Source organism: Panthera uncia, chromosome B4, assembly GCF_023721935.1.
Source record: "Panthera uncia isolate 11264 chromosome B4, Puncia_PCG_1.0, whole genome shotgun sequence".
In the NCBI taxonomy this organism is placed as follows: Eukaryota; Metazoa; Chordata; class Mammalia; order Carnivora; family Felidae; genus Panthera; species Panthera uncia.
This window is the reverse complement of record NC_064809.1, coordinates 94,002,788-94,026,686: the sequence shown is the minus strand read 5'-3', so window position 1 is coordinate 94,026,686 and position 23,899 is coordinate 94,002,788. Positions and strand designations below refer to the sequence as shown.

General features: G+C 41.2%; 1 protein-coding gene across 2 annotated transcripts in view; it reads right to left on the bottom strand.

Moving 5' to 3' along the window:
* Nucleotides 1-3,239: 3,239 nt before the first annotated feature.
* TPH2 (tryptophan hydroxylase 2) overlaps nucleotides 3,240-23,899 on the bottom strand; it is a 103,626-nt gene continuing 82,966 nt past the window's right edge. For both annotated transcript variants that reach the window (XM_049625983.1, XM_049625984.1), the window contains exons 9-11: nucleotides 12,951-13,046; nucleotides 3,545-3,678; nucleotides 3,240-3,414 (exon numbers count right to left, since the gene is read on the bottom strand). In XM_049625983.1, coding sequence (XP_049481940.1) covers nucleotides 3,240-3,414; nucleotides 3,545-3,678; nucleotides 12,951-13,046 — 405 coding nt within the window. The remainder of the gene's footprint in view (nucleotides 3,415-3,544; nucleotides 3,679-12,950; nucleotides 13,047-23,899) is intronic.

Below are 23,899 nucleotides of genomic sequence, written 5' to 3'. Positions count from 1 at the left end.
GAAGTTGAAAATTAGATCAAATGAATTGGAGGACAACTACATCGTGTGTTAATGTTTTCCTTCTCGAATGAAGAAAATGAGATGATGTGAGCCATGACTCCATTTGAAAATGAAACCTTGTATTTCTATTTGCTTCCACGTTAAAGCACACTGTTTTTTATTTTAGACTTTTCATGTTGGTAAATGTTGCAATACTTTGCATTCATTAGGCACAGGCCCATCTACTATGTGCAAGCAAGACAAGAACACATATATCATCCCCATAAAGCATCATTTCTAAATTACACAGTAAATAAATGAGACTAAGCCAGAAACCCAAGGCTCCACAACCCTCACCACAAATGTAAAAAAAAAAAAATTTAGCAACTTGGTTGGGTCAAAGTTCCCTACTCTTATAAGATGCAATTTATGAACAATCTATTAAGCTCTCATCATGCCAAATAAACTGATCATCCAAGCATACACTGGATGCCTGACCCTAACTTGTAACAGACAAAAATGCTTCAAGAAGAAAACTGGACTAATCAGATTTCTGGCTGTCTTTTGCCAATGTGTGATGCATAAGAAACCTGGCATTGCCAGGAATCTTGGGTTGGTTTCTGATTAGCCGGTTACAGAAGTCAGCAGCAAAGTCAAAATAAAGTAGCAATTCACAATGAGATGACAGTGAGCAAGCATCTTTAAATTTATAATTGCCCTTGATTCTATTTAATTTAGCCTTAAGTCATGAGTCATAACTGAGACAGATGGTTATACTAAGCAGGTATCAAATATGACAAGGAGCTAGCTGTGATTATTTGGTTGTACTATTTCCATTTGGGAACTTTTTCTGCCAACACTTTTCCTATGATGGCTGTTAAATTTTATAGGATTTTTCCCACCATTAGTTGTAATAGTATTTGCATATTAAATGCTCACGACAAATGAAAACCATGATTCCTTTGTTTCACACAGTGAAAACCATGGTTACTGCTCTTCCAAATGGAGAACAAATCTAAAAAGAATCATGTAATCCCTCCACCTTATATGATAACCTATATAAGCTCTGTGGGAAAGCCTATTTACTTTGCAACTCTTCTATTTTTGAAACAACATAGATTTTGCACATGTGGGGAGAAAAAGCCAATCAGAAGATAGCTCAAGTGTTATTTTTGTTGAGGGAATTTGTTTACAATTAAATATAATTCTTCCAGTCCACTTAACTGAGAACCTCCCCTCTCATGGGGCTAAAAGGGACAAACTTGATGGCTACTTATTACACCAAATTATGAAAACAAGGCAGAAGGCAGACATTAAGAATTTCTTAGCCAATTTTCCTCTTTGAGAAAATTCAGCAACTAGTTCTGGAACTTTCTGGACTTATTATTCTGGGTTATTGTTCTAGGTTAGAATTTATAAGTAAATAATTACTCAGGGTCATCTAGACCTAGCAAAACAAGATGTAAGAAACTATGTAGTTTGGAATCTATAAAACTACTGAAATATGCAACTACTTGATCATTCTAGATCATTTTGCTTCAGCTTGCTCATCACTTCTCTACCACCAATACTCTCTCAAGGCACTATCTCTTCCATTTAAAATAGCATTTAAACTGCGTAACTGTCACATTCTGTCTACCAAATCCCTTTCCAAAACTCAGTTGTTCTGAGAATCCTTCAGAAACGAAAGACCCTCAGTAGTTAAGGAACCACTATTCAAACCTCTGATTTCTTTTCATTTTACCTCTCTCTGATGCATATTTTCACTCTTTTTCATGTTCTTCCCAAGTACATCTAGTACAAAAATTTCTGACTCATAATGGGCCCATATGAGTATGAATTCGTTTGAAATCACATGCCATTTGTTATTAAAAGAACATCTTAGAAATTGCTTAAGCAAATATTGTAGAATTGCTAACTTAAAAGTCATTTTGTCACCTTTCTCATCTCTTTTTCCCATCCTTTCCTTCATCCATCCAGCATTCTGCATGACAAAAGTACAATGTGAGGAACAGTGGTTGTGTTTGTTGAGAGAATCAGACGAAACTTATTCACTCATTCAGATTTTTATTTGTTCACTTAGTCACCTGATTATACCTCTTACGGCAAAGATGACTAGAGATTTGTGGTGCATCACCATTATCTGCCCAAATTTGCCCAAACTTTGGGCAAACTGGACAAACTCTCAGAGATCTGGCTTGGTTTGGGGGCCGTGAGAGGAAACATCTGTGCTGTTGGAAGCCCTTGATCAAAAACCAAATCCTATTTAGCGATTAACATAGTTTTGTAAGTATTAGTTTTCCCTTCTCTACTACACACAAATATACCAAGTTGAATTTAGCAATCCAAAAGTGACATGCAATGGGCTGGAAATGTTAGTGCACAATTAACCGCTGCTTTGGGCAAATCACTTAACTTCTCTGAGATGCAATTTCCACAGTTTTGAAACCCAGGCTCTATGATATTATTGTTCTCTAAGACAAATGGATTAAACACCTGAGCATGATAATTCTCTTTATTCCAGCATAAAATTCATAGTCCCAAGACCTTCTGCCCATTGTTTAGTCTTTCCTAATGTCCTTTCTGGAAGTATTTTCTTCCAAAATACTTTGGAAAGCATGCCACAACTCAGTTTCTACATGGTCAATGCCACCTACATGTTCCATTTGCAAAAATGTTCTCTTTTCTAACATTGTATAAATATTCAACCTAAAAACCATTCCAACCAGTGGGTTCACTAGTTTTCATTTTTGAAACAGAATACTGTATCTTTTGTTAATGTGATGAGAGTTTTCACACAATTCTGGGTTTATCTCAAATAGTGCTGTGGAAACACTGATACTATAGAAAATAGAAACAGTTTCACTGCTATTTTCATTTTATCTAATGAACACAGAGGAAAAGCTCAGATCTGAGAAAGAAAAAGTAATAAGCTAGAATCATAAGAGGGCTATTTGTTACAAATTTTAAATAGCTGCAGTTTGGTTAAGGACACCAAGCAAGAATGTCAAATCTACTTAAGACATTTAAACATGTTACAATATTTCAAACAATGAGTGGTTATCTGTCATTGGGTTCTTTATGGTGTTTCACACATTAACACAGTAAATTACAAGTAGATAGAGATATGCAGAATTGTACAGAATTGCATGCTCAGTAGCCAAGCCATGACTCAGAGAGTTATTGGTGTTATATGACATTGATTGAATTGCTGCTAAGCCCCAAAAAGATCATTCTGGCAATGACAATGGTCCCAGGCATCAAATCCCCAGATACTGGTTCATTTTGTTCAAGGCATCACACACTGTGTTCAAATCACTGCGAAGGTCCTGCACCACGTTTTCAATACTTCTGGTGTCTTTCAGAATTTCAATACTCTGTGTATAGGGATTGAAGTACACAGAGAAGGGACGGGTAATTGACTTTGCAAAGTCCCTGCAAAATAAACAGAAATAGAGGGATAAGTGATCAACTATCATTGGTATAGGAGATACAGATAGAAGGAAGGAACAGAGCCAGAAAAATAAAAAGTAATTTTCTGGAGATGGAAGAAACACAAGTTTACCTCATCTTTTCTTTGGCTTCTTCAAAACTTTCTGAAACAAAGTAGGCTTCCTGGAAAGTGGTGATAAGGCATTCCTGTAAGCAAGTGGTCTTTGGGTCAAAGGCTTTCACACATGCCTTGTCAGAAAGAGCATGCTGCAAAATATACCACGAAACCCATTAAACTCGATAATGAGACTTCCAAAGTGCCATGATGTCACAGTTCTATAACACAACTCAGTATTTTTACAGAGCTGCTCAGTTACTAGTCTGCCATGAAATACGGTACTCTCTAAAAATTCAGGGTAAAATGTGTGTTAGGGGTTTTGTTTTGTTTAAGTCTGTTAGAAGCTGAGAGGAAAATGAGATTATGGTATTATTTTATGTATTATCAGACAAATTCATATGGAAGGACAGTTCAGAGCTATATCCCAAAAGAAATGGAATTTTAAATCTATGCTATGAATAGAAGCAAGGAGACAGCATAAATATGGTCCTAAATTTATTGCTATAAGCACTGTACTAAAATTTCACTTAAATGGCAGAAGTAATAATTACCTGCGTGGAAAGGTAATTGGGACTCTGACTGAACTATTTGTGGCCTCATTGTGAGACATTTTGAGGCCAGGCACTGTGTATCAACAGAGTCTGGAGTGGGCTTGTATATTTGAGGGTACTTGCAAAGCATTCATTTCCCTTCCAGCAAGTACAGCAGAGCAATATACAGCAGATAAATATTGTCAGGTGGGAAAAGGGAGCTAATATTAATAGTTACAGTTATGCACAGAGAAGGCGTTAGGAAAACAGGGAAGCCAATGTAATTACTCTTTGAACCATCATTAGCTCCATTCACCTCACTACATGACTGGCCCTGAGAACAGCAAGAAACAATGGATGACTGTCTTCTCAAGATAAATTCACTGATGCTGAAAGTTAGTGGTCACTTCCTGCCACGTGCCACCTGCCTATTTATCGTCCCTAGATTAATGGTTCTCAAACCTCATGTGCATAAGGATGACAGAGGAGCTTGGGGAAAAATGCAAATACCCAGGCCTCAGTTTTATTTAGCAAGTCTGGATAAATCTCAGGCATCTGCATTTTAAAGGCTTCCGAGGTGATTCAGACTCCAGTGGTTGTGAACTATATTTCGAGAAATACTCCTCTGGATTCTTTTTCTTAATTAAAAGGGTAAATTAGTTGGGGGAGAGAAGCAGAGTGAGAGAAGAGGCCCGGAGAGAAAATGGGCTCTACTCTAAATGTTACTGCTGTCAAGCTGGGTAACCTTGGCCTCTCTTCTGTGCCTCTGTTTCCATAACTGTAAATGAGAGGTTTGGGATGGATGATTTCTGAAGACACTTCATTCCAGCATCTGGGTTCCACCCAAAGTACTTTTCTCCCTCTCGGTACAAGAGGTAGATTGCTAAAGTTTCCTGGAGAAATGCTGAAAAATCTTTCCTGTTCAAATTCTTGGTACACCCCCAACAATTTCAAAATGCACGGGATGATTTGCTGCAGTCTTCCACGAACAAGGCTGTGGTACCCTAAGTTTGAAAATACAATTGCAGACCAAAGGACTAACATGCAAGAGAAAGGGCACGAGGGCCCACCTGCATGTGATTTGCTTTCCTGCAAAGTTGCATTGTCCAGATCAATGCATATATGAATCAGGGAATGCAGAGGGCCTCTGGGAATGAACTCATTCATTCTTTTTGGCCCACAGAACAACTTCATTAAAAGCAGAAGGTCACTACACCTGAAATGCATTTGTGCCAGATTCAATCCAGTGCCATGAACATCAGGGGATTTGGGTTCCACATGACTAATAATTCTGTCCACATTTTAAAAACAACTTCATGGTTTCAAGAAACAAATGTCCTTTTCTGAGAGCTGGTGCTCCTTTGCAAAGAACAGGCCTCCTACTGACTTGCTGTGGTTTTCAGAATTAGAAGCGGCTTTCTTTGCAGCCATGTACTCGAGGTGGGTTTTACTTTACCCTTCACCGGTATCTATGTAAGGAAGCACAGTGACAGATTCAGTGTCCTTGATCTTTCCATGTTCTCATGCTCACAATCAGGGGCATGAGGGGAGTGGTAGCCAAACAGACCATGAAAACAGTTAAACCTCTGCTCCCTCAGGCAGGGCATCCCTGCTGAGCCCAAGACTTTTCATTGGGTCAATACAAGCACAAGAAGGAGACGAAACTCATCTGCTTGGGTTTAAAAGGCTTTGGTAGGCCATTAGCAACCCAGCAGCCACCATGTGTAAAGGAGGCCTCCAGAATGTGTGTATACAATAACACAGACTGAAATCGGTGGAGTTTTAGAAAGAATTATCATGTGACAATTCCACTGGATACTCAGATGAGCCCATTTAGTTATTATAACTAGTAAAGGGGAGGAGAGTAAACCAAGAAAAAGGCCAGAAGGCAGAGCGCTGTGCCCCAGACTTCAAGTAAAGTGAATGGATTCACAGAAGAAAACTTGAGGCAAAGACCATTAGGCAAGACACATCACATTTGCCTAATGTAACAATCAAAGGAAAAACTGGGAGCTGATTATTTTAAGCTATCAACAATGCAGTCTATCCTCAGGGGCCTGCTGTGTCCAATATGCTAATTACCTACTGGGGACCTCTCCATCCATGGGGTATGGGACCAGTCCTGCTCCTTGGCTATTAACAATTATGGGGGTGATAGTGGTACCCAAAGATTAGCCGCCTGGAGAATGATAAGAGCCTGGAGTTTGGGGGCAACCAGTGGGTGAGGCCAAAAACGAGGTGATGCTCACACCTGTAAGTGGTCTCATTTACCTGTGGGATGACTGCCAGGAACATCCATGCAGCCTATGAGGTTCCTGTTTCTGAATACTAGAATGTGGCCCAAAGTCTATGAAATAGCATCCATGTCTCCACTGACGCCCCATGGAGTGGAGCACTACTGAGTTTGATTCTCAGCTCCTGTCCACGTCTATCTCTAAGCTGCCTCCATGTGAAGGAGCAGCCTCCATGCTTCCCCACTATGTCCAGAGTGGATTCTCTGTAAACATGGAGTCACACTACTTGATGTCCCCGGGGACTTTGTGGCGAATCCTTCCCAAAGCGTTAACAGTCTGATATCCTGAGGTCTGCAAGAATTTATCTGACTTTGGCAGACAGAGGCTTTATAAGGCTGAGAGAATGTGGCTGACAGTCTTTTTGTCTTAAGCCATTTTAAAAGTGCAAGAGTACTTAAGAATCAGCTGCTCTCATCTAAATGCTGTCTAGAAGGATTGTTCTGTATTTACCAACAGTGCTAAAGACAAGTGTGCAGGACTGGGAGCTACAAGTCCTGGGTCCTAAACACAGTTGTCCCAGAGGCATGATATCGAATGAGTCAGACTTCTCCATCGGGACAGGGTGTCCTCTTTGATAAAACTGAAAAGATTGATCCACATGAATTCTAAAGTTCTCCTCACAATATTATTTTAAAAGGTCCTACAGGGGTGCCTGGGTGGCTCAGTCAGTTGAATGTCCGACTCTTGATTTAGGCTCAGGTTATGATCTCATGGTTGTGGGATCAAGCCCTACAATGGGCTCCACACTGAGCGTGGAGCCTGCTTAAAACTGTCTCTATCCCCTGTCCCTCTGCCCCTCTCCTCCATCACATGCTCTCTCTCTCTCTCTCTAAAATAAATTTTTTAAAAAATTTAAAGGGCCTGCAGGTACACTGCACTCCCTGTCATCTCCCCCCTCTTCCCAGGCAGCACAAATTGACCATAGCAACCTTTCCCATGGCCTAGGCATGGCCTTCCCACACTTCCCAACACAATCCTTCAGTGCACAGATGAAGACTTATTTGCCATTACACCCTTTTAAATACAAAAACTCTTTTTCCACATCAAGTTGCCTAGAACCTAATTATTACCTAAAGTTTCTATGTGACTTTGGGCAAGTTATTACACCTCTGGAAGCCTATTCCAGTATCCTTCTGAAAAATGGGACTACTAATAGTATCTACCCCCCCAGGGTTGTGCCTGGCACATGGGAAGCACCGTATGCTGAGTTATTATTGCCACCTCAGTGTGGAGATGATGTCGGTGTACACAGGCATTCAGCCACACCTGCCACCATTGATACAGCTCTTCTCCCCGCTGGGTCCAGAACCCATAGACAAGGAAACACGGCCCTAGCTATGAGGCTTCCAGGTTTTAGACCACAATAGTGCCTGCCCCAAGTTCACCAATTTAAAATCTTCCTTCCTCCCAGCCACCTGCCTTTGCAGGCACAGGGTTATTATCTCAACTATTCTCCACATAAATCCTGTGATCCTCACCCTCTATATTAGGACTGGTTTAAGTTGGGAAAAAACTCAAGTGTGAAATCAGGTTTAGAGGTAGTTTGGGCCCTAGATTCTGAATAAGAATTTGCAAACACTCTTACACTCACACTGCAATCATCTTCTCCTTCCTCCCCGCATCTGAACAGCAAATATATACTTCTGTATATGTAGATATGCATGTATGCATATATTTTTTTAAATTTCCCCAAATGTTTCTCCTGCTAACCAAGTACAAAGTGCCACCAACATCCCTATTGCTCAACTGGGTGATAACAGCATCACACCTTTTTTTTTTTTTTTTTTCAGTGATGTTGAAAGTTTCATTGGTTTGAATAAGTTCCTGTAGGGGCAAGGAACAAATTCCCGCTTCAAACAATCTCTTCGATTTGTCTGTGACTAGAGTTAGTGCTAATGGCTCCAGACTTCTCCCACCTTTCCCCTGCTCAGATGGCTCACACCTCCAGTCCCAGGCCCTTCCTTTTCCTGAAACCAGCACCGTTAGTAAAAATGGAGCCTCATGCTGAGCTCTACAGTGACAGTGCAGAGCCTGCTTAGGATTCTCTCTCTCTCTCTCTCTACCTCCCACTCCTTCCCTCCCTCTCTCTCTCTCTCTCTCTCTCTTTCTCCACCCTCCGCTGTTCTCTCTCTCTCTCCAAATAAATCAATAAACATTTACTTTAAAAAGCAATACACAGACTTCAAGCTGTATTACAAAGCTGTAATCATCAAGACAGTATGGTACTGGCACAAGAACAGACACTCATATCAATGGAACAGAATGAAGAACCCAGAAATGGACCCACAAACGTATGGCCAACTAATCTTTGACAAAGAAGGAAAGAATATTCAATGGAATAAAGACAGTCTCTTCAGCAAGTGGTGTTGGGAAAACTGGACAGCCACATGCAGAAAAATGAACCTGGACCACTTTCTTACACCATACACAGAAATAAACTCAAAATGGATGAAAGACCTCAATGTAAGACAGGAAGCCATCAAAATCCTCGAGGAGAAAGCAGGCAAAAACCTCTTTGATCTTGGCCTCAACAACTTCTTACTCAACATGTCTCCAGAGGCAAGGGAAATAAAAGCAAAAATGAACTACTAGGACCTCATCAAAATAAAAAGCTTCTGCACAGCGAAAGAAACAATCAGCAAAACTAAAAGGCAACCAACAGAATGGGAGAAGATATTTGCAAATGATTAAACATCAGATAAAGGGCTAGTTAGTATCCAAAATCTATAAAGAACTTATCAAACTCAACACCCAAAAAACAAATAATCCAGTGAAGAAATGGGCAAAAGACATGAATAGACACTTCTCCAAAGAAGACATCCAGATGGCCAACTGACACATGAAAAATGCTCAACATCACTCATCACTAGGGAAATACGAATCAAAACCACAATGAGATACCACCTTACACCAGTCAGAATGGCAAACACTCACAACTCAGGCAACAACAGATGTTAGCGAGGATGTGCAGAAAGAGGATTTCTTTTGCCCTGCTGGTGGGAATGCAAACTGGTGCAGCCACTCTGGAAAAGAGTATGGAGGTTCCTCAAAAAACTAAAAACAGAACTACCTACAACCCAGCAACTGCACTACTAGGTATTTATCCAAGGGATACAGGTGTGCTGTTTCAAAGGGACACATGCACCCCAATGTTTATAGCAGCACCATCAACAATAGCCAATGTATGGAAAGAGCCCAAATGTCCATTGATGGATGAATGGATAAAGAAGATGTGGTGTATATATATATGTGTATATATATATATATATATATATATATCTCCACACACATAATGGAGTATTACTCAGCAATCAAAAAGAATGAAATCTTGCCATTTGCAACTACATGGACGGAACTTGAGGGTATTATGCTAAGTGAAATTAGTCAGAGAAAGACAAATATCATATGACTTCACTCATATGAGGACTTTAAGAGACAAAACAGATGAACATAAGGGAAGGGAAGAAAAAATAATATAAGAACAGAGAGGGGGACAAAACATAAGAGACTCATAAATATGGAGAACACACAGAGGGTTACTGGAGGGGTTGTGGGAGGGGGGATGGGCTAAATGGGTAAGGGGCACTAAGGAATCTACTCCTGAAATCATTGTTGCACTATATGCTAACTTAGATGTAAATTTAAAAAAATTAAATTAAATTAAATTAAAGTCAGATTTCCAGATGATTTATCTCCTTATTAACTGCCACCCAGAGTGAGGAAGATATGGAAAACCCTACCCAGACACACTTTTGGAATTCCTGAAAGTACATCACAGAGCAGGTAAGAGAGGGAACAACCACTGATGAGGTTAAAAAAGAAGTCTTTGTGGTTCTCACATACAGCTTTTACAAGCTTTTCCTTATTTATTTTGTTTCTGTCTTCAAAGGCTGTCAAAAAATAAGCATTGTAATCATCGAAAAAATAAGAGGCAAAAATGAAAGATATCCTCTGAGCTAGAGATACACCACTTGGGAGTCCTTGACCGGCGCTGTAATGCAACATCTACACCCAAGAAATTTTAGCCTTTTACAGAACAAATTTTAAAATGTATTTTGTTCAAGGAGAGAAGACGAATATTTATGTAAAAGTGACAAAGACTGCACCCAAACCTCCGACAACTTAGCTGGGACCTACATTTGGGCTGCAGTTTAAAACAACAAGAAAGACTTTACCGCAAAAGGTAACTGCATTCAAAATCATAAATGCGTTTGACACAGGAATTATTGCGATGCTATCAATAAAGTGATCCCCCGCCCTCCCCGGGTTCAGGACTATCATCTGTCCCCACAAACGACAGTTAGCCAGAAGTACTCAGAAGCTGTGTGAGGGTTCCGGACATTCGCACAGAGTGGGGCAGAGATGAGGGGAGGGGTGGGGATATGGAAAGCATCCTGTGTTATGTATTCTCTGTGAACAATCAGAAGATACTTCTCGGAGAAAGAATTTCTGAATTGTAAGAATGGTCCAAAGTAGCAATCACTGGGATGGTGGAGTGTAGAAATTTGAGAATGGAAGAATGCTAATGACCAGAGGTGATGGACCAGAACCAGATTCACGGCAGACAATGCCCTTCGGTATACACATCCTGGCTGATTTCCATTTCTAGACTTTTCCGTCCACACCAAAAGCAACAAAAACAACAGATTCACCCCAATGCTGCCTACACATGCCCTATTAACCTGATTAGAGGGCCCTGTCGAAAGTTGGGGCAATGAGAGAGATTTGTTTCTTTTGTGTCTGGCATCACTTATAAACTTTCTGAGGAGAATGTAAATAGATGTAGCTCAAGAGCCACATCGTTTTCTAATTCTTTTCTCATGGAAATCAAGAAGCACTCCACAGAAGGCATGGGTCTTACAGGGATAGGACATCATGCTATTGCTGTGGGCTTTGGTCATGGCACTGAAATGCTTTTTTTGTGGCTGAGGATTTCATTTAAAAAAAATAAATTACCACATTACATCAGGCTTTTGTCATGTTAAATGTTATCAACTACTCCAGCCATGCAGAGCCTCAGGCAGCTTCCTAAATGGGCCAGGATTTGATGAGAGCACACAATGCTGTCCGGACTATTTCCTGCATCTCATCCTCCCCTTATTCATCCTTTCCACTCCTCAAGAATCCGCTTGGGCAGCAAGGCCCTCATCAGGAGCCTTCCCAGGCACCGCCTAGTAAGTGCCAGGCACACTGGTCACAGTTTGCATTAGCAGATTGGCTGCTTACCCCCTTGCACTAGAAAGTAAATTCTCTGATAACAGGGATCCCAGGTGGGACAGCCTACTGGTTACTGGCTGGAATCCTGGAGCCTAGTCCACTGGACGTGGGTCCAGCTCCAACACTTATTAGCTGTGTCACCTCGGGGAAGTTCCTTAATGTCTTTATGGCTCAGTTTTCTCATATGTGATAATAACACTGTTTACCTCATTGGATTGTTATGAGAATTAAGTGGGTTAATATGTTTAAAGCACCTACAATACTAATTAGGTCTATTTAAGTGTCTGAGGTAGCTGTTTTCTGCTTCTTCTTTCTTTCTTCTTTCTACTTTCTCCTTCTCTTTCTCCTGCTCCTCCTCCTCCTCCTTCATTATTTATTTCCCTAGAGACTGGCACAGTACATGGTACATAGTAGGTGTTCAATCAAATGTTTGAGGAATGAATTAATGAATAAATGGCACCATAAAGCAAACAGACTTAATAAAAGTACAGGAAAATTATATCTTTCAAGAATATAAACAACCAAGACGTTCCAATAATCATTACTCGACTCTAGGGATAATCAATACCCCAAATAAAAACCCTAAAATAGTCGATAATCCCAATCTTACTCTGGATAATCAAAGAAAGATTAAATTATTTTCAGTACCACTTCCAGATTATACATCACACTGCATTCTAAATTCATCAAACCTTGCTGTCCCCCAGTGGTATAGACAGCACTTCTTAAGTAACCAAAAGATTTAAATGATCAGATGATCCAGTCCCGAACATTTCTGAATAAATGACCATTTTACTATATTTTAAGGCAAAAAAATAGCATTCCCTAAGCATCACTACACATATTAGCTACCTCTCTGAACATAGGTATATTTCAGCTTTTTTCCCCCAAATTGTATATGTCCACAAACGTTTTAATACACATTAATTTCACAGAAGCTAACATAATCTCAAATTCCCCTTGGAAAGGAAATTCTAGGGAGTCCATGGGAGCCATGGGGATAACAGAAATGAGAATAGCCAAGCTATCCTTATAAGGAAATTTCAATGAAGCGATCACTGCTAACTTGCTGCCCACTTTTCAGTACTAAATTTAGGCCAGTCGTATGTTACTCAACACTCGAGCATACGTTTGCCATTCCCGTTGATCTGTGCACATGGCTGCTCGTACATCTGAGCCACACCACACACCTAGAAAGGCATGACCCATTTTCAGAAGTGCAAAAAGTTAGGTCAGCACCCACATCTGAGGTGCCACATCCCCTGTATCAAATATTTATGACGTACCTATGAGTAGAACTGCTCAGACAAACAAATCAATATTTTCCATGACCTTGAACCAGTTTGCTCAGGAAGGATATTTTCATTCACAGCTTCATACCTTCAATTCTCCAATGGAGGAAAGTAGTCCTGCTCCATATGCCCGTAGTTGCCCTTCTTGCTTGCAGAGGCCAAACTCAATTGTGAAGAAATAGCACTGAAAGAAAAAAAATGAGGGAAAAAAAAAAAAACCATGGACACACATCCAGTGAACTAGTCAACACAGTCCTTCTATAGAATAAATGGCACCCAAAATAAAAAGGTGCACTGGGCATAATATCTTCAATACTGTCAATGTAAATACCTTTGAATTAAGATGCTTGTTGAAATGTATTCTCTTGATTAATAATCCCTCCCTAGGTTAAAGGTATACAGAAAATGTATTAATTACTAAGAGTCTTGTGCTTGGTGGATTCAGAAACCCCATAAGTCAACTCATATCCTTGGCAATAATTTTAAAAATTAAAAAAAAAAACTACAGATTTAGAAATGAATGATTATGCCACAGTCATACCAGCGTAAGAATATGCTTCTGTATTTGCCAAGTTGTGTTTCAGTTGACATAAATAAGTTCATGCAAATGTAGAAAAATAACTTGGAATCCAGTAATCTCAAACTGATTTTTGCAGTTTGTTTATTCATTCAACAAACATTTGTGGAGTACCTACTAGGTGCCAATGTTTGGTAAAGAACTGTGGTACAAAAACAAGAGCAAGACCAAAAGAGCAAGTACACGCCTACCAAATTACCAAAACCACAATTTTAGGCTGACTTTTTCAGTGAGATCTTAAGTCTATATCTATGTATGCTACACATAGACACATGTATGTGTGTGTAGATACATGTATGTGTGTATATACACATATATAAAAACATATATAGTAAGAACCATTTCACTGACCTGAATTTTACCAGCATCAACTACTACAGCTTTCCCAAGACATTAAAATCTACAGTTGTTTCTGTTGAGTTTAAGAAACCAGCCTAGGGGCGCCTGGGTGGCTCAGTTGGTTAAGCGGCCGACTTTGGCTCAGGTCATGATCTCACGGTCCGTGAGTTCGAGCCCCGCGTCGGGCTCTGTGCTGACAGCTCAGAGCCTGGAGCCTGTTTCAGATTCTGTGTCTCCCTCTCTCTGACCCTCCCCTGTTCATGCTCTGTCTCTCCCTGTCTCAAAAATAAATAAAACGTTAAAAAAAAATTAAAAAAAAAAAAAAAGAAAGAAACCAGCCTAGACAGACAGAAACCTCTGAGCAACCAAAAAATCTCTCGATGCTCTTGAGAGAAGCTGAAATCACACTATTTTTGCTCTGGGAGAAAAGTGAGAAGTTGACAATGAGCAATACACATTGCATCAAATTAACACTGCCCTGCATTCGTGATGATAGAGCACTGACAGTGTTGAGAAAGAGAATTTAAACACCCCTGAAAAGGGGTGGAAAATAATAATTATTTCTAGCCCACAACAGCGTGCTCTATTTTCATTTGGAAGTTAAGATGTCCCTTTGTTCAGAAGGGTTTTGTGTTTTTTAAACGTGAGGATGACCTGTGAAGTTCAATGGGCTGAACCCAAAGCACTGGTCATTGGAAATCGTGGAGCTAAACCTCCCAAGGCAAAACTTCCTTCCCTGATTCACCTCCCCAAAAGGGTAAAATTGTAGTCCTTCCTCCCCTCATCACCCACAATGCCCACCAGCCCTCCTTCTCACTCTGTTCTGACTTACTTTCTTTCCCATCATACCACCTTTTTGACATGGCCTTTAATTTCTTTATGTATGATATACACTGTCATCTGTCTCCCCACTCTGAACTATAAACTCCATGAGAGTAAGTATCTGCTCATCTGGAACAGGGTCCCAATTGCAGCACTGTTGACACTTCAGGCCGGCTAATTCTTTGTTGTGGGAGGCTATCCTGTGCATTATACAACATATAGACGATAACATTCCTGACCTCTACAGACTAGATGTCACTAGCACACCCACCCCACTTGTAACAGCTAAAAACATCTCTAGACATTGAAGAATGTTCCCAAGGGACCAACATCACTTCTGCTTGAGAACCACTGATACAGAATAGTGTCTGAAACATAAGAGCTCAATAAATATGTAGTGAGTAAATAACGAATGAGAGAATTATCTCTAAGTCAGGCTTGCTGTATGGCCGCATGACCTGGAAGAAAGAAACACATGAAGGGACCTGAGTTCTAGTCTTGGCCCTGCTTCTATTTAGCTATATGACTATAACCTCTCTGGCATGTAGTTCTTCTGCCCATGACATTCATTCTTTCATTCATTCACTCATTCATTCATCCATTCTACAAACACTCCTTGAACACCTGTTATATTCCAGAATCTGCTTTAGTTGCTAAGGATATGCAATGAACAAGGCAACAAAGTCCCTGATCCCGTGAAGCCTATTTGTTGCCAGGATGAGATTTAACAACAAAAATCGATAGACAGGATAATTCCAGGCAGAATATGCTATATATGTAATAAATCCATGTAATGTGTCAGGTATTAAGCAGAAGAGATGGCTATTTTAGATGAAGTGGCCAGGGAAGGCCTCTCTGAGGGAGTGATATTTAAGCTGCAACCCACTTGAAAAGCAGCCTTTTGTGCAAAGATCTTAGGGAAAGAGCACTCCCAGCAGAGGAAGTAGGTGCAAAGGCAGGAACGGATTTGTATTTCCAAGGGCGGTGGGAAGTCATTGGAGGGATTTCAGGCAAGAGCTAGACATGTTCTAATCTAGTCTCAAAAGATCGTGCTGGTGCTGGGTAAAGAACAGACTGTCAGCGGGGCAGGGGTGGAAGCAGAGAGACCAGTTAGGAGGCAGAGGCAGCCAAAGAGCAAGGGAGGTGGGTGACTCAGAATACGACTTGAGCCAGCAGGGGCAGGGGATTGGGAGAAATCAGTATCACAGAGACCTCAGGAGAAGAGCCAAAATAAGAGATCTGATCAAATGCTAAAAGACAGCCCTCAAGTCTGTCCTCCAAAAGATTTCGTACAATCCTGGGCACAATGAAGAGAAGTGATTGTACAGTTGTAGAATAAGAGTCCTGCAGGTTCAGCGTTGTTTCACCCAAAGGAAAACTCAAGTTTAAGGAGATAAAGTGATTTACCCAGGACCAGTCTAGATGGTCACATTTAAGAGATCTAGAGCTCCAAATTTCAAAGAGCTCGACAAGTCACATTTTAAAGTTTTTAGGTAAAAGATTAATAGATGCATGATTCCCCCTTACAACCAAAAATGGAGAAATTAAAGTCTAAAAGTGGAAAACTAGAATCTCATGGTATCTTCTTAGTGTGTCTTTGGCTGATTTCTCTAATTTGTATTGCGTTTATAGCACATGATGTAAAATCCTTGGAGCCTTAGTATTGAATACAGAAGAGTGTGTAAAAGAGAGAGAGAGAGAGAGCTGTCATGTTCAAAAGCCTCCAACATACACATATGGAGCCAGCTATAGGAGCATTTAGGTCAGTCTGTTAAGAGCATTTTTAATTTTCTTATGCTATATCAGTGCATACAAAATGACCTAAATCAAAACAGGCTGGGGGTGGGGGGTGGGAGGGGGTGCTGAGAAAATCTGGTGTGCCATTCACAAGGTCTTCACATAGATTTGGCATCCCATCCTATTCTAAGGCAGGAATTAAAAGGTCTGCATCAACTCAACTAAAGGTTCAAAGCTAAATCTACCAGTGTGTCCTTTGGTCCATGTGCTCTTAGAATCAGGGCAAGCTCAAAGGAAAGAGTCACTGTGCATCCTCCTTCCCATCGCTCAGAATGCTCCCTGGCCCCATACCTCGTCTGGGAGTCCTTCCAGAAACTCTGACCTTACGTAGCTCCATCTGCTCATTCGCTATCTACCTTTTCCCTTGGTTTCCTGCTGTCCCCAACCAAGGAAAGCCTCTATGCTACTTCTACAGCCTTTTCTCTCCAGAAAATTGGATTTTTTTTTACTTTAAGACCATTTTCCATTTGCAGCTCCATGTGTGGCTAACAGATAAAAAGAAAATGGTAAAATGCACCAGAACTTCAGGTGATGGCAAAATTTGAATTATGGACTTGCTCAGGACAATTTTTCTCTTTCTGTTTTCAATACCCGTGGAGATCTCACAAGACAGAGTGCCCCGGGCATGATCACTGACAGGGAAGGGGGACAGCTGCACATTTCTTCTGTCTGGTTTTAAATGCAAAGCCTGCTTAGAGTTGAACTGGATGACCCCTGGAGACCTTTCAGAACTCAAGGGTAACTAATTGCTTCCCAAAATTTTAAGAAAACATAATTTGTTCTCCACAGTACTCTCTCCAGATGTGGATCTATAATATATTCCCTAGAGATCTACCAAACAAATATCCTACCTATTAGCCAAAAAAAACAAAAAACAAAACACCCTGAACATCATAAGAACACCTGTAAAAGAGGACTGCAGGTTCTTGGCCACTGATGTCTTTTAAACAGAAACAAATAAAACGAAGACAATCACCTCCCAAATTAAAGGGTACCTTTCATCAGAGCTGATGTTCATGAATTCCACATTTTACATACCACTAATTATATGTAATTATTTATAAATATTTTATTTGAATATAATTACATATAATCATTAACTGAAAAACCAAAACAGGAATGATAGATCAGACTTCTTCCACAGAAGAAAAGCAGAATCATTTACATACATACAGTCATTAAGCAGAAAAAAGTCTGAGTGACAAGCTGAAATGCAAACACTGCCGTGGAAGGCAGCTCCTGGATGTGCCAGGCGGGGTGTGTGCTTAGGAAAAGGAGATAGGTCGCCCAATGCTGCCATCTTCAGATCACTACTGCTAGTACACCACCCTCGCAACCGTTCTGGTCAGCCAAATGGGCTGCGGGGCGAGCTTGAGGGAACCAAGGCCACAGACACTCAACAAACCAACAAAATATACACTGGTCCCCCTGGTGACTTATGAAAACACGGTGCAACATCTTTGTTCTGTTTGGTGTTAGGTACCTGAAGCTTTGGCTAAGGCACACACTCCAGTTAAAGAGAAATACAACTTTTTTCAAAGAACTTGTGATGGAAAAGAAATTTACTCTTCCAATTTCCCTTTTAAAGGGTCCTTTTGCCTCCCTCTTCCTCCTACTCCCTGGATGCCTTGAAATAACTATATAACCTCTTTCTGAGAGTCCTTCTATATTCTTAAATTGCATTAAAGGGTACACACAAACATCCCGGAAGAAGCCTGGGTGTCTTTCACTTTCTCCAGGAAGGTGGCTTACACATATCACTTAATAATTGACTGAAGGGAGGAGTAAGCGGAATGTTCTCTCTGCCACCTCCACTACATATTTGATCTTTACACACAGGTAGTATATATTTTAAACTAGTCACATACAGCATGCCACATCTAGAATTCCACTATCCACACTTCCAGGACATGGGCACAAAGAAAGAGGCTAGCAAAGACAGTTTAGAAAAGTCCTGAGATGTGCTAAATGTAACAAAAAGGTATATGCTAAATTTGATTTACTTTACATATAAAAGAGTCTCAGGTCCTCACTGAGATCTCACTTATCGTTATCTTGTACATGGTCTAAAGTTTACTCATGTAGCTTGAAGCCCATACCCTAACCTAAGAGGGGGATGAAAAAGACATAAAAAATTCAGACCTAACAACTCAAAAACACAGAAATATAAAATTTCATACTTGAGCATACAAATCTAAACACCTCCACACCTGAGGTTATCGCTAAACAATTCAACAATGATGTTAGAACATCAAGATAAAAGGGAAAATCAGCCGGAAGATGCCTCAGTTTAAAAAAGTATTCTCAGGGCTCCTGGGCGGCTCAGTCGGCTAAGCGTCCGACTTCGGCTCAGGTCACGATCTCACTGTCCGTGGGTTCAAGCCCCACGTCGGGCTCTGTGCTGACTGCTCAGAGCCTGGAGCCTGTTTCAGATTCTGTGTCTCCCTCTCTCTGACCCTCCCCCGTTCATGCTCTGTCTCTCTCTGTCTCAAAAATAAACGTAAAAAAAAAAAATTTTTTTAAATAAAATAAAAATAAAAAAGTATTCTCGGGGCACCAGGGTGGCTCAGTCGGTTAAGTGGCCAACTTCGGCTCAGATCATGATCTCGCAGTCCGTGAGTTCCAGCCCGAGTCGGACTCCGCACTGACGTCTTGGAGCCTGGAACCTGCTTCGGATTCTGTGTCTCCTTCTCTCTCTGCCCCTCCCCCACTCACACTGTCTCTCAGAAATGAATAAATGTTAAAAAAATTTTTTTTAAAGAAATAAAAAAAGGGGCGCCTGGGTGGCTCAGTCGGTTAAGCGTCCGACTTTGGCTCAGGTCATGATCTCGCGGTCCGTGAGTTTGAGCCCCGCGTCGGGCTCTGTGCTGACAGCTCAGAGCCTGGAGCCTGTTTCGGATTCTGTGTCTCCCTCTCTCTGTGACCCTCCCCCATTCATGCTCTGTCTCTCTCTGTCTCAAAAATAAATAAACGTTAAAAAAAATTAAAAAAAAAAAGAAATAAAAAAAGAGAGAGAAAGAAAGAAGGAAAGAAAGAAAGAAAGAAAGAAAGAAAGAAAGAAAGAAAGAAAGAAAGAAATGTATTCTCAGGGATGTCACCTGACTACAGACTTGCTATCTTACCACTAACTGGATATAGAGCAGTCATTACTACACATTTCCATTTTATAGATAGGAAGACGGAGACTCAATAATAAAGTGACTTTCCCAGATTCTACAACTCATAGCAGGCAGAGCTAGGAGTCAAGCTCATGTCATAACTTCAAATCCAGTGTTCTTTCCTCATCAGTAAGTTCACTTACAAACGTAGGGCCACTATCAGTCAGTTCCTGTTGCTGAAATAATGAAATCCTTCCAGAATGGGTATATAGCTATAATCCCACACTCCCCAAGTCCCTGCCACCACCACGCTGCCCAAGCCCCATCCAGGTTCCAACCTCCACACCCTCCCACCACTACTTCCTCATAATCTAGCAAATAAGACCCCATGCTTGTAAAACTGGGACCCCCAGAACACAGTTCCCCACTACAAGTGCTACAAGCATCTGTTCTATTTGGTGCCTAGATCATATCAAATGGGCAAAGGAAGAATGCTACTCAAAGATGTTCTAACATCAGAGTCTGTACTTTGATAAGTGCAAAAAAATAAAAGAAAAACTTAAAAGGGGCTCTGTGTCTCACGGCCCTGCTTTCACAGCGTTTTCTCTAACATCTTTCCATCCTAGTTCGAACAAGTAGCATGTCAGAATATATACTCGAAGAATTGTTGAAAGGTGGAACTGTCCCAGATCCCCTCCCACTCACCCCTCTACTGCCCATCCCCAGCTACTGGGGTTTGAATTTTAGCTACATCATTTCAGTTTACAAGCAGCAGGTATCTTCTCTCCTTTGGCCCAAATTCCCTTAATCTCCATTAAATTGCAAATGACAATAGGACTGGAACAGGAGTGAGCTTTGATAGCTAACCAGGAAGGTTTTTCTTAATATAATTTATTGTCATATTGGCTTCCATACAACACCCAGTGCTCATCCCAACAAGTGCCCTCCTCAGTGCCCATCACCCACTTTCCCCTCTCCCCCACCCGCCATTAACCCTCAGTTTGTTCTCAGTATTTAAGAGTCTCTTATGGTTTGCCTCCCTCCCTCTCTGTAATTTCTTCCCCTTCCCCTACCCCATGGTCTTCTGTTAAGTTTCTCAAGATCCACATATGAATGAAAACATGTGGTATCTGTCTTTCTCTGACTGGCTTATTTCACTTAGCATAATACCCTCCAGTTCCATCCAGGTTGCTACAAGTGGCCAGATTTCATTCTTTCTCATTGTCAAATAGTATTCCATTGTACATATAAACCACATCTTTATCCATTCATCAGTTGATGGACATTTAGGGTCTTTCCATAATTTGGCTATTATTGAAAGTGCTGCTATAAATATTGGGGTACATATGCCCTTATGCATCAGCACTCCTATATCCTTTGGGTAGATTCCTAGCAGTGCTATTGCTGGGTCATAGGGTAGTTCTGCTTTTAATTTTTTGAGGAAACTCCACACTGTTTTCCAGAGCGGCTGCACCAGTTTGCATTCCCACCAACAGTGCAAGAAGGTTCCCGTTTCTCCACATCCTCTCCAGCATCTGTTGTTTCCTGATTTGCAGGAAGCTTTTGGATAGAAATGTTAAGGCAAACAAATCACCATCAGAAATAAAAAGTAAAAATGGTGACTGTACTGTTTAAGCCCTGGAAGAGTCTCATGCCCCTGAAATGTCCCCCAATCACCAGACATCAATTTTTGTTATTGTTCCTTTGACCATTTGATCTACAAGTACTCCCAAGAGTAGCACATAAAGCCACACCACACCAGGATGCAGTGACTACCCCAATGCTTTGTCTCCAGAGCAAGTGTTCCTGATGGGGGAAGTTCTCAGGGACCCGATTTCAAGAGACAGCAGAAAAGGGGGTTTTGCATGCTTTGTTATTTTGGCCCAAGCTAGCCTTGGATACAATAAGAGTGTAAGAAATGTGAGAAACTTAGAGCCAGATCCATTGGTCTCCTGCAGTCTTGGGGCTACAGATGTTGTGTAACCACAGGCCACTCACACCACATCTGAAAGCCTCCACTGGCAAAACGAAGCTGCTGCTCATGTGTTCACACATTCAGGGGCCGGTCTCTGTATAGATTCCAAGTACTAGTGTCCAAATGCCTCATGTGATGGTAGCTACACCTAGATTTCTACACTCATATTTCAGCATGAGCCTCTAAATGAAAATCAGTATAGCTCTTGCCAAGTCGCAACTTAATCAAAACACATTTTATCAATTTATATTTACTAAATTGCATAGTGCTGAACTCCAGCTGAGATTACAAAAGTAGGTAAAGATGTGGTCTCTATGCTCAAGACATGTGGAATGTGGGAGTGCCTGGGTGGCTCAGTTGATTGAGCATCCGACTTTTGATTTTGGCTCAAATCATGATATCACAGTTCACCCCTCACATCAGGCACTGAGCTGGCAGCATGAAGCCTGCTTGGGATTCTCTCCACTGCCCCCCCCCCCACCCGGCCCACCACCTCTCTCAAAAATAAATAAATAAACGTTCAAAAATTTTTAAAGAGAATTGTTAAATATGACTGGGGAGACAAGATTAATACAAAAATAATAATAATAAACTGCAGTTTTTATCTTCCCACAAACACTCTGTCTTGAAATTGCAGTGTGCTTATCTGTCTCGAACACAAAGAATATGAAGTTTGTGTTAGGCTTTTAAGGATTAATGGGCCCTTAGAAGAAGGATTAATGGGAAGAGGGGACGTAAGTGGAAAGAGTAACTTCAGGGGCCTGCATGAGGAGGGTGACTTCTGGGAACCCCAAATGAGCATCAAAGGAAGGTAGAGGTAAGTCAAATGATCGAATGTACCAGATCACAGGCTCCACTTCAACCGGTAGAGACCACCGCTTTTGCCAGCCATTCGCGTCAAACCAAGACAGACAAAAACAAGTAGAGAAAAAGAGGAGGGTTGGGATTTGAGTAATGTCTTGTCAGCTAGAAGACGATGATCCTGAATTGTGGAAACAGCATATATTGTCTTAGGCTAAGAATGGCCATCGAATGAATTAAAATGTAAAAACCTAAGCTCTGAGGAAACATTACAGCAAACCTTGTGGAAAATTGATCATCAAATATAAGAGGAACATCCGTAGGGGGAAAAAAAGCGTCAGCAGAAAACAACTTTTATTGAAGAATACATTGACATAGGCGATTTTCAGCAGCACTGCTTTGGTTGGGATTTTTCTGTGTGTCTCTTAACTATTGCTTCCTATATTTTTTTGGTTGCTTCCAAGAACAAATGGATGATTTTGTTTCAGAGCCCTCTGGCCATTTCAGTTTTACTGTCCCTCCTCCAGCTTATCTGTGAGCATTTTCAAAGAAAGGCCACCTGACTTATCATTTAACATTTACTAGTTTTTATGTCAGGATTTAATGGTATTTTTTAATCTTTTTAAAAAAATTTTTTTATTTTTATTAAAAAAAATTTTTTTTTAGTGTTTATTTATTTTTGAGACAGAGAGTGACAGAGCATGAGCAGGGAAGGGGCAGAGAGAGAGGGAGTCGCAGAATGTGAAGCAGGCTCCAAGCTCTGAGCTGTCAGCACAGAGCCCGACGCGGGGCTCGAACTCACAAACCGTGAGATCATGACCTGAGCCGAAGTCGGACGTTTAACCGACTGAGCCACCCAGGCGCCCCCCAAAAAAATTTTTTTAATGTTTTATTATCCATCTTTGAGACAGTGAGGCAGAGCATGAGTGCGGGGAGGGGCAGAGAGAGAGGGAGACACAGACTCCAAAGCAGGCTCCAGGCTCTGAGCTGTCAGCACAGAGAACGATACGGGGCTCAAACTCAAGAATCATGAGATCATGACCTGAGCTGAAGTCAGACGCTCAACCAATTGAGTCACCCACATGCCTAGCTATTTTTTTTATTATTAAAAAAGGAAGAAATAGAAAAAAGAACTATGATGAACTAACAGTAGTGATCAGCTTGCAGTCAGCAGGAGAGCCACCCAAGCAGTTTGCCCACCCCTGAAACCCTGACAAAATTCACTCTAAGACACTCCATCCCCAGGGCTAGGCTCCAGGTCACAATGGCCATGTGCTGGCCCAATTACAGACCTTCACCATCCCACTGCCCTAAAGTGAAGGCCCACACTTCTCTGTATGGCAGAAAAGACCCTCCGTGTCCTAGTCCCTGCCTTATCTCTCAACCCTCTGCCTCCCCATCGTCCACTCCTCAGGGAACTATTGGCAACTGTGCAGACTGCCATGCTCTCTTCAGCTTCCCATCTAGGCCTTTGCATATGACCTTCCCTCTGCATGGAATGCCCTTGTCCTTGTCCAGCTCCTTTGCCAATTCCTACTGGTTTGCCAGCTTAAGGTGGCTCTCTCCTCTCTCCTGGTAGAGCACTTCTGGATCCATGTGGATATTGCCAGTCTTGTCTGTCGTCTCCA